The sequence below is a fragment of the Lepidothrix coronata genome, unplaced genomic scaffold, assembly GCF_001604755.1.
Source record: "Lepidothrix coronata isolate B3197 unplaced genomic scaffold, Lepidothrix_coronata-1.0 Scaffold83, whole genome shotgun sequence".
NCBI classification, from domain to species: domain Eukaryota; kingdom Metazoa; phylum Chordata; class Aves; order Passeriformes; family Pipridae; genus Lepidothrix; species Lepidothrix coronata.
In genome coordinates, this window is record NW_016690263.1 from 492744 (window position 1) to 512489 (window position 19746).

General features: G+C 37.1%; 1 protein-coding gene across 4 annotated transcripts in view; it reads right to left on the reverse strand.

Moving 5' to 3' along the window:
* Nucleotides 1–19746, reverse strand: part of NPAS3 (neuronal PAS domain protein 3) — a 613262-nt gene that overhangs the window by 51351 nt on the left and 542165 nt on the right. For all 4 annotated transcript variants that reach the window (XM_017820487.1, XM_017820490.1, XM_017820489.1 and 1 more), the window contains one exon: nucleotides 6355–6473. In XM_017820487.1, the coding sequence (XP_017675976.1) occupies nucleotides 6355–6473 (119 nt within the window). The remainder of the gene's footprint in view (nucleotides 1–6354; nucleotides 6474–19746) is intronic.

Consider the following 19746-nt stretch of genomic DNA (forward strand, 5'->3'; position numbering starts at 1 on the left):
CATGTGACAAACTACTAAATTCTGTGGGTTTCTTTCTTCCTACGGAGAAAGGTCAGGGCACCTTTCTGGGACAGAGCAAAATCCTTGACAGAAAAAATTTCATGGGGAAAAAATATTAGAGGAGGAGAAAAAAATTTAGGCTAAGCTGGAAAGTGGGATACGTGAATTCCCTCAGGCAGAAGAGGGAATTAAATCTGACTCTAACATAGCCTACATCCAAGAAATGTACTGATCATTAGACTATTATGCAAAAAACCAGCTGCCTTCTATTTCCTCCTCCTTCCCATTCCCCTGAAATGGAAGGAGGTTTTCTGCCATGATATATTGCATTCTTAAAGCGATTTTGGTATAGGGACATCTTGTTTCTGAATTCTAGGTGAATCTTTCACTTGGATGAGAAACAATAATTGCAATTTTGGATTGAACCAAGAGAACAGTATTACAAGGTGAGTGCAATGGCATATTTCTGTCTGTCTAACAGGGTTTTTGAATCTCTTGCCCTCTTGGATTAATGAATCTAATTTTTGCCAAAAACTGAATTTCATTCTAGTGCACAACTGAGATTTACGAATCTTGCCCAACTCTTCAAGTTCTTCTAAAAAATCAATTTAAATTGTGAGTAAAGGCAGGAATAGCATGAAAAAGACTCATAATAGAACCGTGACAGGTATAACATTTCAACAAGAAATTTTCATTAAAAGAATTCTAATGTTATGATTTTAAATATGAAATCTGAGAGTACAGTCTCAGAGAATGTTTAATTTTAAACAAGTTGGTAGAAAGATACCATTGCACAAGACAAAAAGATCAATTCATGTGGACTACAAAGACTGATTTGTGAAAACACTTTTCTGGAGTTTTAAAAATTATTTAAAATATTTCGATATACAGCAACTGACGTATGACGTATAGCTAACTGAACTTGCATCCTCCATTACTGAAATACAGACATTAGACATGCAATAAAATATCAAAATTTCTAAACTAAACTTGCTGAACCAATTTCTCTCTCTCTCTCTCTCTCTCTCTCTCTCTCTCTATTTCAATTACTCGTTGTTATGCAGTATGTCCACTGGAAGGGACAGCCTGGAGGTTTTTTAAGATGTCCTTAATTCTGCTGATAAGTCTCCAAGATGTTTGATTGCCAGCTTCGTGGGAGATGGAGAGAAAACAGACGGTCGTTATCCCAAATTCAGAGATTGACACAGTGACAGTAAAAGTACAAGGGAATCTCCTCATGTTTGCTTATTCACTTCTGTAATAGCTTATCATGAGAGGTCTACTCCATAAAATGGTAGAGAGGTATATATGGATACATACTAACACATCTGATGAGTTGATGAACTGGAAACTACTGGCAACTACTGGCTCTGATGATGCTCATCGCTTTGACTACTTCTTGATCCCATTAGTTATGCTTTGCTTAAGAGACCAGTATCTGGCCCTAAAAGTTTGAACAAAGAAAATCCTAGCACAATCTGACATGCAAGTAAATATGACAAAACAATGATAGGATACTACAGAGGAGTAGGGAATGTATCACTGGACCTGAACAAAGTAATTTTGAATTAAAACTAGCTTTGACATATACCTGAGTAAGTCAGACAATAGAAAAATTGAAGGTGGGATAACTTAAGTGAACAGAATTGTGATCCTCAAATGGAGGAAAACAAATGGAAATGGAAATGAAATGGAGATAAAATCCAAATTAAATATAAAACTGTCTTTCACTGATAAGAAAAAATTGAAAAAAAGGAAGATGTGATACATTTTCAGCAGTGAAAAAGCAGTAAGTCTCTCCAGCACATATCTTGGACAACAGCTGTAATGGTAATACATTCTGAGTTTTGCAATGAACGTAATTATAATTTTTTCTTTTTATTTGTTTTCATTATGTTTTATCAGCTGACTAAATTTCATTTGACTGTTTTTAAAGATTTTAAATGTATTAACTGAAATAAATCTCTAGTACTTTATATAAAAATTCTTTTTCTACAAGCCCCTGAGCCTACGAATATTAAGAATGTGAAATTCTAATTCAAGGAGAGTGCTAGGGAACAATGAAAGGGAAAGAGAGAGGGAGAATTAATCATGTAAACACTTTACCACTTAGACTTTTAAGGTAACATAATTCATGGAAAAAAAGGCCATTACCTTCATCTTTACATATAATTCAGAACTAGTTATATCGGTCCAGGAAGGGACTATAAACAGGGTTCATCTCATGGTCTAGAATAGGGTCTCTGATGTATACCTGTGTAAGTTTATCAGTCTGATTTTTGTTCCAATATTTCTTTTGATAGAAAATTAGTCTTGACTAGATCAACCTGAATGATTAATCAATTTCATTCTCTGAGTGTTTTCACTTTTATGTGGTTTTCCTAAGTCAGGGATCACTCATTCTGAAAATTGGCTAAGCACATTGTGAACCACCTCATTCATTTGCTGTCTACAGAAGACATTCACCAGCAGTCCTCAAAGCAATGAAAAATGGTAATGCAGTTCTGAGGTCAGTAAAAGTTTGGATCAAGACACAATTACTTTACAAAGATGAAAAAATTTTGTTACTCCTGGAGGACTGAATCCACAGGGAGCTGAATATCTCTGACAGAGCTAAAATTTGACTCATAGCATACAGAGTTCCTAGCACTGCTCCCAGTGAATGGTTGTATGCTGATTCAGGAGCGTTACCCACCCACAATGACACAAGAGCTCAAAGGAAGGTGTTAGCCAAGAGCCCTTGTTTTTTGGAGATGGAAAATTCAGTGCTCTGTTGTATTCTGAAGGGGTGAAAGAGTGGCTCCTGACTCAGCCGGCTCCACAAGGATTTCCTGCAGGAACTTTGCTGCACATGATCCCAGCCAGCTTTTCCCATGATCTTCATCAAGATTATGCAACTATTCTTCTCTTTGATGATTTCTTATAGATGTACATCCATAAGGCTGGTGGATCTTTTTTAATTTTGATAAAATACATTCCTTAATAAATTCAAGAAACCTTAAGTTTGTTCTAGCACTGGTCTTTTAGAAATCAATGACTAAATTGGTAATATTCCTAAAAGTGTGAGTGACATTCACTATAGCAGTTGAGTTTTATTATGCTTGTCTGATACACCAAGAATGATGTTTAAACAAAGCAGCTCTTAACACTTGGTTAAAAGGATATTCACTTGATCCAACTCTTCTAAAATGAATGTACTGTTTTTCTGGGGCTTGCTGTGGCTGTAGATAATGATCCTTCCATGGAACTCAGAGTGCCAATAACCATGCTTTTGAAAAACTGTCAAAGTACAATTCATATGGCTGGACACAGCTAAATTCAGCCAAACACTGTCAGTTACAAATTCCTTAAAACCAACAAAAAGCAGAGGAACTACATATCTATTTTTACACCTGCCTAGGGTTTCTATACTGTTTATGCAATTTTACTCAAGCTGACTTGTCTCATGAAAAAGTTTGGAAAACTCAAATATTTTATCTACAGACAGTTTTGTTGACTATCATAGTTTTTCTTTTTATCCATTCATTGTGTCCAGGATAAACTTGATAAAAAATTATATCTGATCTTTCAAAACTCATTTTGCTCTACTCCTGACATCTCAGTTATGGTTTTAAGTTTTCCATGAGGCATCAGCTGTTCTAAGAGAAATTAAATTATGTTTATATGATAGACATTACTGTGTCTTTTGAGTAAAGAGTCTACTGTGAATTTCAAAAACTGTATTGTAATGAGTAAAAACCCAGCCTTGTGAAGTCAACGTATTCTAGATATGTCCTATTCTGATTCTGGAGAAATATTAGATTGTCAGGAGTCCAAGAGATAAGTATGGCCAGTCTTCGCGAGCGAAGATTTGGGAAAGGTCATTACCCTTCGAGCCTGCGCAGTGGATTTTTTAGGTGAGACACAGTGTGCGCTGAACTGAGCCCACCCTTTAATCCTGAGGTTCATCTGCCGGGGCCGAGCAAGCTTGGACAGTGGCAGTGAGGATCTCAGGACGTAGGTTTGTTTAGAGTGACCTTCTCTTAGATGGATTGCCTTACAGGGCTGACGAGCTCCATCTGCCCGGGGGCTGGGAATCGAACCCGGGTTGCAGCAGTGAGAGTGCTGCACCCTAACCACTAATGACAGAGTTACTCACATATTCCTTTTGTTCTCACCTACATCTGGCAAAAAATGTCACACTACAAAGTCCACATATTCATTATGTTTACACATTACTATTGCATCAAAAATATCCAGCAAAGCAAGTTCTCTATCAGTCTAACTCTGGCCTAGCTTGGGTGGACCATGCCATCACGAGAATGAGTATAACTCCAACGACCTGAAGAAGAGTGTGATGCTGTTCACATGCTGGGGTGAAGGGAGACACCTGACAGGCTTGAGAGATGGGCCTGTGCAGACCTCAGAAAGTTCAACAAGGAGAAGTGCAAGGTCCCTGGGTTGGGGCAATCCCAAGCACAACTACAGGCTGGGCAGAGAATGGATTGAGAGCAACCCTGAGAAGAAGGACTTTGGGGTGCTGGACACAAGAGAGGCTGGACATGAGCTGGCAATGTGCTCTTGCAGCCCAGAAAGCTGACTATGTCCTGGGTTGCATCATAAGCAGCATGGCCTGGTCAAGGGAGGTGACTCTTCCCCTCTACTCCATTCTGGTAAGACCCCACCTGGAGTACTGTGTCCAGCTCTGGGGTCCACAACACAGGACCAGAGGAGGGCCATGAAGATGTTTAGAGGGCTGGAATACCTTTCCTCTGAGGACAGGCTGAGAGAACTGGGATTCAACCTGGAGAAGAGAAGGCTTCAGGGTTAACTTACATCAGCCTTCCAGTACCAAAAGGGACCTATAGGAGAGTGGAAGAGGGACTTTTTACAAGTGTATGTAGTGATAGGACAAGGGGAATGGCTTTAAACTGGAAGACGGTAGGTTTAGATTAGATATGAGGAAGAAAATCTCTATTGTGAGAGAGGTGAGACACTGGAAGAAATTGTCCAAAGAAGTGGTGGATGACCTATCCCTGGAATTTTTCAGAGGTAGGTTGGACGGGGCTTTGAGCAACCTCGTCTAGTGAAAGGTGTCTCTGCTCATGCCAGTAAGGTTGGAACTAAAGGATCTTTAAGGCCCCTTCCAACCCCAACCATTCTATGATTCCATGAACTGCCCATTCATTCATTCGCCTTCTGCCTCCTTAGACTGTCAGTACACTTCCTGGTCTTGACACCTCCTGAAAATTGTAAACTGGTCAGCATGAACAAGTACTCAGTGCATTCTTTCAGGTGTTGACAACTAAGCAGGGTACGGATCAAAACTTGTGGTGCCTTAAGAAACCACTGGTTTGGACTTAAAACTTTTACTAGCAACTACTTTAACTATCTTGACCCAGAAAACATCCAACCAAAAGACTACCAGTCATTTGCTTGCAAAAAAGACATTTCTAGCAGATTTTTACTGCTCAGGTATGATGATGAGAATTTTTTGGGAAAAGTTAGTTGGGGAATTTTACTTTAAAGCTCCTAAAAGTCCTCCTCTGAAAACTGAAAAAAACCCCACAAAACGCTTGTGAAAGTTTTTAAACGAACATTGACAAGCAATTTCCTTAAATAAACACACATTCTCAGACTTACTTCCTCGCACCACCCTTTTATCTTGTATAAAACTTAATGGATGACATATTTCATTCCACAAGTTGACAATGTTAAAAATGTGCTCTTCCTTCTAGTTTTAGTGTACTGCAAAGCCACTGATAGCTACAGGCGTTATGAGCGATATATGACTGAAGAAAAATGAGATTACCGCTGATAAGGAACAAGAGAATTTCATATCTTAAAAGAGTCTCAAATCCAGCAAATATGATCCCCGGCAGCAGATGCCCCTCAGACAGACAATGAAAGAAAAATGGTGGAAAAGTACTCATTGTGGCTTGCTGTTTCCTTGAGCTGGAATGGCAGTAAAACGAAATAGCTCTAGCATACTGTCTGCATGGAAAAATCTTACCTTCTCTGGGAAAAACATAATCCAAAGATGAAATGAGCAGTAATTTTCCACTATGGGAAAAGTAATGTTAATCTAATTCACCTTCTTTGGTAAAAGATACCTTTACTTTAGAAGTGTTGCTCTTTTGAAGGCTCTCATGCCGTTATCATCTATGTTTATCATAATAACGATCAATTTAATGGAGCTGTAGCACCAACGTCAAACCTCAGGCTGGAAATATTGTACTAATGATTGTTTAACAAAAGGAACGAGACACATGCAAATATGAAATAGCTCCTTTCTCTGTCTATTAAAGTGTTCCTGCAACATGAATGAACACAATTTTAAGATGTCAATATTTCATGCTACAGTGCAGCCCTTACCTTGTAACCTGATGATTTGATGTGCACTCCTCGCTTGGTCAGTGTAGATTTCATTCGGATGAAAAAAGAGCGCTCTAGAGTGTTGTCAGTGGTTAGTAAACTGGGGCTTGTAGATTCCACTAGGAAATAGAAAAAATACATATACACATAATTTAGATTTTATACATCCCCTCTAAGCTATTTTTTCAGGTGCGATCCTTGAACTCACTAAAAATAAATGACTGATGGATGCTAAGAGTGTTGTAATCAATCTACCTCATTTAGAAAATGTTTATTTAACAAAAAAAACTTTGAAAAATATACATAGACTCAGTAAGCCTCATTTTCAAGTTATTTTTTCCCATGGAATTTTTAACAGAGATTTGTCTCATTAACTCTTTCTTGCATGATTTTATTATGACTGGAGTTATTTTGTTAAGGTATGACATTGTTTTAAAAAAAGTTCTTCAGTATTTTGTGAAAGGCAAAGTATCACTGAGGTAGCAATTCTGTCTCCTGAAATAGGCTGCAAATTCTGCAAACTTTTATTCCCTAATCTCTACTCCTTGACTGCAATGATACATAGGGTGAGTCACTACTGGATTTGGGTGCCTTGGTTTCCCCAGTACTGAAGTGAAGTTAGGGACTTTATTATCATTAAAGCACTAAACAGCCTGAAGGCAAAAATTCTCCAGTAAATGACACATATTATTATAATTGTCATAATCATAATCAATTATTGGTGATTATTTAGTCATTAATGAAATATAATTTTAGTCCATCTGAAGAGATATTTCTTGCTTGCAACTAACTATAGCTCTCACCTATGCTTCTCAGTCCCTCAAATGCAACCACTTAACGTAGTAGATACTCTTAGTTTATATAAAACATGATAAAATAGCATGTACAATCCCAGAAAACACCAAGATATTCTTTATACAATCTTTATTATTGCTACTTTTTAGGTCTGATAAACAATATCTCCCCAAAATATTGTTAATTGGAAAATTCTGGAGCAGCTTACAATAATCAAGCATTATTGGAGATAAACAAACTTTCAGTTTCAGTGAGGAATTAACACAGAATAAAAAAATTATTTTGAAATTATTCTGCTATTGCTTAGGAGAATCATACAAACCACTAGTAGAAAGTGTGCAAGTATTTAAAAAGCATTTGTTATGCAGTGAACAGAAACACACAAATTGGTTTGTAAGCTAAGGATTATATTGAATTGTCCTTGATTTAATGTGGTCAAGTTGTCTTGTGTTTGTGACATTTCAGCTCTATTGTGATAACCGACAGCAGTGCCCCTTGCTTTAGTGTCTCTTTTAAGATTTTTTTGTTTTAGAGAGTGTGAATTCGATGTCATTTTAAATGTACAGCTCTTTATCACTCGAGGGAAAAGCAGAGCCATGTTATATTTAGTACTTTCATTTCTTCTGATTAAATATGAATTACTATGAAATTTTTCTCATCATCTAACACACCATAATACGCCAACAGCTTTTTAATACACTATATAAGCACAAACTTCTGCTCTAAGAGTTTAATTTGCCCCTCTAATCCAATCACATCAACCTTATTTCTCTTATCAGAGATTCCCATTTTGAATTAAATGAGCTCATTAGTTTTAATCAAAAGCAGAGAGATCAAAACTTAAACGTAAATGCTTTAGATCAGAACTGTCAGTCAGCCGTGCAGTCCTATTTTACTAAAACACAAGATCAGAGACCCTTAGAACCAATTTTTTCTCGTAAGGGATGCCAAGAGCCTGAAGATGCTATATCCTTCTTTTTCTTTTTTTTCTGCTCCCAAGGACAGATTATACATTTAAGGTTAGATTTAATTTAGAGTATTTTTTTTTTTCATTCTGGTGGAAATGGAAAAGTATGCCATTCTGCTGTTGTTTCTTTCACATTTATTGGTGCGGGTCATTGGAGACCTGAACAAATGCGAAGCCATCACAATCCATGCAACAAACTTGTCCTCAAAAATTCATCTCTGTTCAGCAATATCATATAAGAAATAAAACTCTGAAAGGAAAAATATGTGTTTCAGGGTATGCTGCTGAAACAGCAGCCAAAATCATCAGGATAGCAGCAGCACTAGTAAGATGAGGATCATGATTAATTATTATTTTTATTGTACAGTACAGTGCAGTAGTTAAAGAGTACATTAAGAAACCACAGCATGGGTGCTTCCTGCTATGTGAAGAAATGCTAAAATCAGCTTAACAAGCTTAGTTGTTGTAGTCCAGCACATTATGCTCTAGCACAGGCAGTAAATACAATATATCCTCCTGTGTTCTAATGGTAATTTCCAAACCACACAGAAGTAACGTTAAACACAGAATATTTCTTGCTTAAAAAAAAGATCAGGCTGTAATACATATGTACCATTCCCAAGCAATTGCAACTAAAGTTTCTCTTTCATACAAAATTTTATGAAAAAAGGAAAACATCTGACATACAGTACAGTATTGGCATTGACATTTTTTGGGCTCATGGAACCTTATATCAAAAGCTCAACATCATTTTTCCGTTATTATAATATGTACAAACATATACATTTCTGTAAGGGTATGCTATAAAATGCATTTAATTTATCCAACAGACTGGAAATGTGCCTGTCATATAAATATGTATTCTGAAGTGTTTGATTTTCTTTAACAAAAAGTACCTGAGAGTGTATGTGTGAGATGGGATTAGTTACCTAAAAGTCCAGAACAGCTTATGAAGAGCATTTTGAATTTCTCTCAGGAGAGAAACATTATGGCTGACAGTACAAATCTGCATTCAGAGTTGCATCCACCCACAGTAGATACTATAACAATGCTAACAATGATTATGCATGCAGGATTTTAAAAATAGGATGTGTACAGAACACATCCATCGATGTCAGTGAGATTTGCACAGGAACATATGGAATATGGTCCATTATTTGTTCTCAGAAGTTGGTTTTAAATGTCTATCACTCAGCCTTTTCAATTTTTTTTTTCAATTATGTCAAAGGAGGCTTGCAATATGAGGAACATCAGAATGAAATTCTAGCAATTAATTTTTGATTTTTTAAAAAAATTTGTAATCTAAGACCTTTAAAGAAGCCTGAAATAAACAAGATCTGCTTGGCTTGATACTGTAGAAACTAAAGATGTCTTTTGCACTGAAAAATAGAGTTTCTGGCCTGAATTTACTGAATTTAAACCTACTGTTGAGTTATAAACTCCCGAAATTGTGAGTTTAGAATGCTAATTATGTGATAAAAGTCAATGCTTACTGCATGTGAATGAATTTTACACTCTCAGGTTTAGAAGTATAAAAAGTAAGTCTAGATTGTCTTTACAAAGCAGGTAACTGTGTACTCTGTTGGGAAAGCACTTGGCTTTGTCTGTCCTTAATATTGTCAGCAGAAACTACTAAGGGAACAAACCTCTTTTTTCATTCCCAAAGCTGATAATGCAGTATGAGATTTTTAGATTTCTAGACACCAGGAATGCATTGTCCATTTCAAAAGGCATGAAGCTGCAATTCACTACACCCATAGTAAAGTGTCACAAATGTAAAAAAGGTTAACTAAGAGCCACAGAACCAAATGGGAAGAGAGTATGAACTAGTACCCAATTCACAAAATTATTTAGTTATCTTCTAAGTATTTCTTTGTGAACAAGCCTTGTAGCTCTGGTCCTTCAATGGGCTTTGCCTGGGGAACAATCTTGGGCTCAGATCCCAGAAACCAGTCACGCACTGTGTAACTTCCCAGGTTGGAAGAGTTCTTCTGGTGTTCTGATGAGACATAAACATGCCAATAACTGTTTGGAGGACCGAGGTCCATGGCTCTAATCCTGCAGTGATTTGCAGAGATACTGTGCATCTGTGTGAAGTCTGACTATCTTAAACCTATAACCTAAACAGTGTAAAACAATGCAAATAATTGCTCTTACACAGCAACAGCACAAGTACTATCCCAATGACTGACTCACAAGCACATTCAAATTCAGATAAACAATTTGTCCCCAGGAAAAAAAGAAGTTCCAAATTTGATTTATGTCTTAAATAACAAAAAGCTGCCACAGTAGGCTGAATAAATGTTCAGCAACTTCTGGTTTCTTTTTTTTGTTTGGTTGGGTTTTTTTCCCCCGACATACATTAAAAATAATTGAGAGGAGAAAACTGTATTTTTGCATGTCAAACAGATAAAAGATAGGCTTCTCATTTTTGGGAAAATTTAACCTTGAATACTTAACTGTCTTCAATCAGAAAAGTGACTCAAAGAAGCACTATTTCGAAGATCATTCTTTCTCAGTATATTATAGATCAAATTCGATCATTTTATAAGCTGTAAGATAGATTTTCACAACTATTAGCTCAGTAAATACAATTCAAAAGCTTCAAGTTAAGACAATTTATTTCCAATAAGTGTAAGTTACTATTAGCACTTGTGCAAATGCATGTTTTTAAGTGGAGTGGGTTCAGGCTGATTGCAGAATTCTAGGCAATTACCAGAAGATAAAACTTGGTCTAGGAAACTATTGAATATCCTTGGACTATCTGGATGAACCACTTAGGCCTATTTACAGATGCTGGGAGCCTGCCTGTAGACCAACTGATGAGCACAGAGCTAGTAAATTCTACAAGTGCTTTCTTGGTCCTGCTGGTGTGCTCAACAGCTTGCAAAATCAAGGGCTATCTGAACTGTTTATTTAACATTGTGTGCGGCAGAGGCTCATTCATTCTTCCAAGGCAATACTGTTTCTAAAAGGAGCTGTGGAATAATATTTTTGCTAGAAGCTGTACCAGTTATAAACAGGAACTTGAATTCCTGAAACACCAGGTTTGGATCTGAAATTCATGATACTTGCAGGTAACTTGGTAAGACTCTTCAAATTTCTATTTTTTTTTATTGTCCGAACAGATGAAGTTAAGAATTGGCCCCCAGGCTTTTGGTGACTTAGTTCTGTTCTTTCCTTTACTCAGAGGGAATAATGCCGGGTTCTGGCCAAGGCCTCACTCAAAAGGGGAAGACTCAGGGCAGCTGATACTCAGCAGAAGAAATAGAAGATGACTATAAAATAGAAGAATAGAAGGATGACTTCCTCTAAAGAATTTATTTCTAGGTAATGTTTTCGGACAAGATAATAAACTGTTCTTTTTTGTCATCCTACCTCCAAAATGAAGACAATTCAGTTTTCATGACCTATAAGCCTATTATGCCTCAAAGGCATAAAACCTTTAAAACCCATCAGACACCTGTTGAAAACTAGGTCATGTAATATTTTTGTTTGTTTGTTTCCCCGCCTCCGCTCTTATCTCTCAAAATTTTCCAGATCGAACAGTTGATGATATGGCCTGTCAGCTCAGTTACAGTTAGGTTGTTTTACATAAAATCCTTAATTTTTAAAAAATAATTTGACAATGAAGCCTTATGTGTATATTTATTTAATTTCTTAATAATTTTTTAAAAAGGCCATGTATATATTTACATATAAAGATATGATTGTTTTTGTTATCATTGTAATTACTAGGCTATGGTCCACATGTGACAGCACATGACTGTTAAGCTTAGATGTTTGAAACTGAGAGAATAAGTGACTAACTCAGATATATACAATATATCTTTTTTATGTGATAAAAGTACACGTGTGCAGGCAAAAGCCAAATCAGTGAAGTAGCAGCGAATTTAGATACAACAGCCAAAAAAGTGGGAGAACATGTTTAATATCTGATCTGCCTTATACACTGTGGATTTACAGGAACTTGGATATTGTACAGAAGTCTGTTGACTTGAACTGTTTGGCCACAATATAATGTAGTTAATATTTTTAATTTGCACAATTAATCCCAACTTTTTATTTGTTGAAAATTGCCTCCAAAGGAAGTACTGAAAAAACTAGTGCTTAACTACATAAAATTTAATGGAACAAACTATTAGAAATACATTAAGAAGAACAGTTCCTTCATTTAAGGGATGAATTCTAAGTGACTGAGGACTGAATTCAGTTGCCCACACATAGGTCTACAGCATTCCTGTATCTGAGATGTGTACAGGAATGGCAGTTTCACACAGGACCTCCAGAAGTCCAAGTCTTTCTGGACCAGCTGATGGATGCCAGATGTGTCTCCAGTAGCATGGGTTCCCTATGTTTGGGAAACTTAAGCCATTAGAGCTTGGTCCCAATTAAGTAAGTAGGAATACTGTGGAAAGACTTGGATCAAGTTAACAGAATCACAGAATCACAGAATATGCTGAGTTGGAAAGGATCCACAAGGATCATTGAGTCCAATCCTTAGCCGTGCACAGGATCATGCCCAAGAGTCACATCATGTGCCTGAGAGTATAATCCAAATGCTTCTTGAACTCTGTCAGGCTTGGTGCTGTGACCACTTCTCTGGGGAGCCTGTTCCACTCCCCAACCACCATCTGGGTGAAGACCTTTTCCTAATATCCAACCTAAACCTCCCCTGACACAACTTCAGGCCATTCCCTCAGGTCCTGTCAGTGGTGTCCACAGAGAAGAGATCAGTGTCTGCCCATCCTCTTCCCTCACAAGGAAGTTGTAGACTGCAATGAGGTCTCCCCTCAGCCTCCTCTTCTCCAGGCTGAACAGACCAAGTGACCTCAGCTGCTCCTCCCACGGCTTCCTCTCAAGGCCCTTTACCCTCTTCACTGCCCTCCTTTGGATGCTCTCTATGCCCCTTTATTTTCACCCAGAGGCTCTCAACCGTGCTGTTGCCAACTGTGAACTCCATACATTCTAACCCTTCTTTTACATACAGTGCTAGTCTCCCACCTCTTCTGTCCTGCTTATCCCCCTGAAAAGTCTGTAGTGATTGTTTCTGTTTATTGTTTTATAATTTCTAGCATCCTTTATGGCCTGTTGTTTAGGACTTCAGTTACACATGCCTACATTCCATCTGGTATTTATGGTTACCCCAACCTTTGAAATGTGCTTGTGCTCTTCCCCAAAACACACCCAGCCAGACTTAACATTAGAAACACACTGGACTTAACATTAATTACAGGCAAAAGTAATCTAGAGTTCTCTAAGGGAACTTAATGCTGTTTGACCAGCAAAACTGTACATGTGGTTACAGGCAAAATAAGTTAGAGTTTCACACAACTACCATACACATACAAACAACAAAATTTTAATGTCCAAACTATACTAGTCTGTATCATTAAAGTTTAGTTTGCAGATTTAACAAGTGCAAACAGTAATACATGCATACTATAATTTGGGCACACAAATGGCTGGATCTGCAGAGAAACAAGCCATGCTTTGAAAAGTTATCCTACAGTATTACATATAATAGGCTTATCCTGTTTGGTTTTTAATTCAGACTATGCCCATGTACTGGTTGTACTTATGCAGAAGAAACTAAAGTAAAAATTCATTGACGGGCATTCCCTAGTATTATACAGTGAAATTTTTGAATGTTCCATTATCCTTGCAGAATCAAAGTAATCTGAACTACTCTTTATTGGACAAAGAATCACAGAATCACAGAATCATATAACAGGTTGGGTTGGAAGGGACCTTGAAGGTCATCTACTTCCAACCTCCCTGCCATGGACAGTGACACCTTTCTCTCGACCAGGTTGCTCCCAGCCCCATCCAGTCCAACCTGGAACACTTCCCAGGGATGAGGCATCCACAACCTTTTGGGTGAACACTTACAGTGTCTCCCCATTCTCTTAGTAAAGATTTTTTTCCTCATATCTAATCTAAAACAACTCTCCTTCATTTTATGGCCATTTCCCCTTGTCCTATCACTACACGCCCTTGTAAAAAGTCCCTCTCCAGCTTTCTTATAGCCCCTTTAGATATTGGAAGCTGCTATAAGTTCTCCCTGGAGCCTTCCCTTCTTCAGGCTGAACAATCGAATTCTCCTAGCCTTTGCTAGTATGAGGGATGTTCTAGCCTTCTAATCATCTTGGTGGCCCTCCTCTGGACTTGCTCCAACAGGTCGATGTCCTTCCTGTGTTGAGAACCCCAGAGCTGGACACAGCCCTCCAGGTGTGGTCTCATAAGAGTGGAGTGGTAGAATCACCTCTCTGAACCTGCTGGCTATGCTGCTTTTGATACAGCTCAGGATAGAGTCAAGTATTACTTTAATTCCTCTCAAAGCTTCTCTTCTTCTGCATCTCCTTCTATTACTTCTTCTTCTATTCTAGCAATATGTCTTAGCAGGCTATTATTTCCCAACATATGTTATTTACTTCCCATATTAACTTTATCCCACAGAACTCTTTATATATATGGTAAAATAAAGAATGAGTTAAGAGCCAGGATAGAGTTATAAATAAAGTATTGCCAGGATGAAGCTATGAATAAGATTTCTGTTACCCTATAATGCTGAAAGACAGATTTTACAACAAATTTTGGTAGGTCAGTGATCTATGAAATACATAGAGCTTTTTTGTCTGTTTGAAAACAACATCATAAAGATTTGTTATTAACAGAACTAATCATGGCAGGAAACTTTAGCTCTGAAAAGCCTTTGGAAACGTTACAGTCTACTGGAGTTCAATCCATTATCTAAACACTCGCAAATGTATCCATAGTTATCCAATAGACCAGAACAACTCTTGAAGAGCTGTTATGGTCTAGTGAGTGAGTGGTACATAAACCATACTGCATATGAAGCTCAAACTTCCTTTTACATTTTTACATTTAAAGTTAATTTACTTTAAGCAATGGAATAAATAAACTGATCTAACCTGTTGACTTGGTTTCATGTGAGATCAGCAACACTCATAAATTTTCAAGGTTCAGTGAAAGTCCCCAAAAAAATTATCACAGTGGTATAATTTCCTTACTGTTTACTTACTTTGCAGTAATTCTGGTAAAGTTTGAAACAGGACACATCCAATGGCTAGGAGAGGTCCTGATATTAGGAGAGTATGGGATCATAAACAATAGTACATCTATATTGTGTTAAGGAAAGAAACTGGGAAATGAGGAAATAGCAAAGGAAAAAGAAAGGACAGTGACTAGTTTTGAGGATAAAAACTTCACTGAATTACCCAAGGGCTTTATGAGCCTGTGAGGAATACAGGACCAGGTGTTTCATTTCCTTTGAGATGTGGCTGGTTTTCACAGCTTAAATAATTGTTATCCTTATTGAGCAACTTCTTATAAACAATTTTGAGCATTTTGTTTCAGCATAAAACTGCCATTAAATGCTGATGTTGTTCCCACTCTTCCATCCCCTAGAAGGATCAACTGAGGGTATTTCTTCTGTCTTCCTAGTTTTCTGCTCTTGCTTAGGAACTCGTGAATCACTGACTGACACTACAGAGCATAGCTGTGAAAATAACTCTGGTTTAGAGCTGCCAATAATGGCCCACTAAAGTTCCTTCCCAGCACATGGCATAAAAAACCTCCAACAAACATTAAAAAGTCCCTTCTGATGTTGCTTAACATTGCCAGCCTGCTTGGGCTTAAAAAGCACAATAAAGAGGTTGCTTTTCAGATTTTCATATGCCAAATGGGAGGTGCCTTTTGGTGAAGCTTTTCCCTGAGGGAAAGAAGAGCAGCTGAGTTACCTCATGCTGCAAAGTCGATGTTTGGATGATCCCACTCCGGGGAAACATACACAAGTGCCACAGTCAAGCTGCTACTAGTGGATGTGTCTGTACTCAGCAAATAAGCAGTAGGAAAGTTCAAGAGAAAAAAACAGAGTATCATAAAGATAGTCTTTCAGAGCACATGACATCCAGCAAAAGCCATTATGCAGCAGCCTTACTATGCCAAGGAACAAACAGTAGGAATGCAAAAAGTGAGTATTTTAAATCTTAGTGGAATACCCTGAAAATATAACCACTTGAGGAATCTATTTCTTCAGAAAATACCTTTTGTGCTTTTGGGATATTTGGGGGATTCTATTTTCAATACCTGTGTTCTGAATCTAGTGAAGCAATGCTTTTATCATGACTATAAAGTGGTTATGAGCCAATTCCTCATATGACACAGTCAGTAACAGTGGGGCTTTTTTATGACAAGCATGATGTCAGACAAAGGGCATCGGGACTTAGTCTTTGTACTACAATACAAAATAACAATACATAAACACCTTTGTGAAAGCAGCTTGAAACCCCATGTTTTCTATTAAAAAGTCATGTTCAATCTTCACTGTTGATAGAACAGAATAGCTAACACAGAGAACATTGTATATCAGAAAGGTCAATAGTTATTATGAGCTACAAATATATTTTTTTCCATCCTTCAGGCTGTTTAGCGCATATCACAGCATGAGCAGCTGTCTTCTTTAATGCTTTTAAAATTAGAATCCCAAAGAGGAAGAAAAAATTACATTTGCAATGATTGCTCTTTGCTTTTGTAAGTTTACTTTAATACACTATTTTATATACATGAATCTTCCAAGCAGCCTAACCAAAGGGCAGTAACTGGTTGCTAGTATCTCCTGGATTGCTATATCAATGCGTATAGAATCCTGGCAAATCACTTTGCACAAATTGTGTAACCTTGTTGAATAACTTGTCTAGAAAACCACGTAGCTAGTGGGCATATGTTTACACCAGGTAAGCATACATGTGCAAACACATACTGATCATTACTAATGGCAAATGCATACTGGTTTAGCAGCAATAAACACAGAGGACCTACCACTTTCTGTTCACACACTGAAAATGGAAAAAAAGGGTGGTAAGATTGTGGCATCGTTTGATCTCATATTTTTCAAACATGGCAAGTATTTGGGTCCGTCTTTGCCAACAGTGAACAACTACTTAAAATTGCAAACAGGTTTTCATTCTGTTCTTTGAATTTCAGTCATATTGGCTCTACCAAACTCTTCCACTTTCCAAGTTTGAACCTTATCTGGATGCATATTTATGCAGAGTAGTATTCTATAAATATTCTGAAGTATGGAAGGCAAGAAATAATTTTCTATATAAAACAACTTTGATTGGTTCAATTATTAAAAAAAAAGACAAGTCAAACAAGTTGGAGTTAAACACCTTATGTTGTCAAGACAAAATAACTATAATAGTCTAGAGGAATGTTTTCTTCATAGGATTTAATCTTTGACTCACAGATGACTTCATTACTGGACAATGGCAATAGGTATGGTGCTAAGCATCATGGCATGGCTTCATCATCCAGAATACAGTCAAGTGACACTTCTAAAATGCAAGAAAACCTACAGTTTCACATACTCAAACAGAATCTACTTATCCATGTCAAAAACAGGTTTGACTGACACTTTTGTTTCAACGAAAAATAATAGTGGAAAAAATGAAGAAATATAGCCTTTCCTCTACCTCGTCAAACAAGTAACACTTAAAAATATATTGTGAACTATTACTTAAACATGAAAATATTAATATCTTGTGCATCCAAACATGTTTCAGAATGCTATTAACATTTCCCTCATCTCGAGATTCTCTGTGCCATTATTTCCTCTCATCTGTCACACAGATACTCCATGACCCAGTCTAGGCTAAGCTGAATTCAGGTAGGCTGCTAATCCTGCTGCTGCTGAGGAATTTGCTAGCACAGCTGGCATAGCAGGTAGCTGATGCTATTGTGGTATACTGCTCAGCTGGTAGTGCTGCCAGCAGCAGTCCTCACCTCCAACACTCATGTTTCTGGCTGAAGAAGGAGTAAGAGACCCAACTGTCCAGCCTTCCCTATAGGTTTGTTCCTTATTGGTACTGCTTCCTTGTTCCTGTTACAGTATTTTCTCCTTGGGGCAGCATATTAAATTAAAATACGGCAACAAATTCCAAAGGAACATTTAAAGAGTTCTTATACAGGTAAGTTGATATTTATAGATTTCTTTGTTTACGCAGAATTTACAAAAAAGCCAAAAATAATGACAAGTGCTACAACATTGAAATTCAAGAAGAGTTAAGTACAAGTATCTCCACAAATGACAGATCTTGAGGTTGCTGAAAAAAACCCCAACCTAATGATAGTTGCAGTGGGCTGCAGCCATGCATTATTCTTACGAAACAATTAATTCAAATTTGGTAAAATCAAATGTCAAATGGACTGGACATCTTACTTTTATATTTTCCGCCTTTATCTATTTATTTTGCACTGTGGAATTAAGGAGGGTTTTGACAGACACAATCAAAACCTGTCATATTACACAAGAAACAGCATTTTAAAAAATAAGCCCACAGTGCAGATATTTTGGCATGTTTATAACAAGGCTTGAATAGTAAACACTTAACAGAAGAAATTCTGGGTGTTTCTTTGGCTTTATTTTAACAACGGGAACAATGACTTTTTTTTTCCCCATAATGCCCCTTCAATTCAAGCTTTAAGGAAAATAAAGCCAGACCCAAGACAATAGCAATAAAATGATCAATAATAATTTCTCTTCCATTTTTTGGTAAAAAAATTTTCTACCTTCAGTGTTTGCAAACTGAGTAACTTGGAGAATGATCATTTAGGCACAGTCAGAACATGGTGTGGTTTGTGAAATTTCAATGGTACAGTATTTCCTGAGTTTTTCTTAGTTAAAATTTTTCTACATTGTATTTTCACAATCCTGGAGCTTGCACTTTCTTTTTCCTCCAAAGAGGAAAATCACCCCATGGATTAACAAATGATTGAGGATTGTCTCTTAAAAGACTCTTTAAAAAAACTGTCAGAATCAACCTGAGACAAAGATTTATTATGAACTATTTAAAGGGCTTAATATATGTATCCCCAAAGAGCCCTTGGAGCAAACTAAAAAGGAAGAATGGAAATCTCAAAGAATGGGAAAAATCTCCAATGCTCCACTTTCTTCACACCATGATTACTGTTTACTCAAAGGATAAAATGCCTAACCTGTCACATGAAGTCTTCAGAAGCTATATTACTGCTGATGTACAATAAAAAATCCAAAACAATGAGCCTTGACAGTAATATGCCTAAGAAAGGCAGCTGTGATTTGCTTTCTAACCTGTCCACTAACACACTAATGTGGATACTTCTTGTCCAAAGTGCTGATCTCCTGACCCAGACAGCAATCAACTGCTAGAATGTTTGCTGTCACACAAGCTGTGACCATTACCTTAATTACATGTTATCACATAACAAACCTTCCCTAATGAGCAACTCTTCTCCCACCCATGTGCCAACTAACCCTTCTGTCCTTGAAGAGTATCACTACAGATGATTTCAATTTGAAATCCGAAAAGCATATTCATATGCAGTACTTCCAATAGATAAAGATATTATGCATTTTAACATGGTTAGCTGTTTTAATAGAGTGCCAAGACAAAAAAACCATGTAGGCTTATACTAAAGAAGGAGAATTAGAAAGAAATATACTATATACTATGGTAAACTTTTAGCAAAGCTGGATATGACCTTGCACTATACTTTCATATATAAATATATCCATCTTTGCTGATTCTTTTGTGTTTAGAGGAGTACATAAAATGTAAGAAATA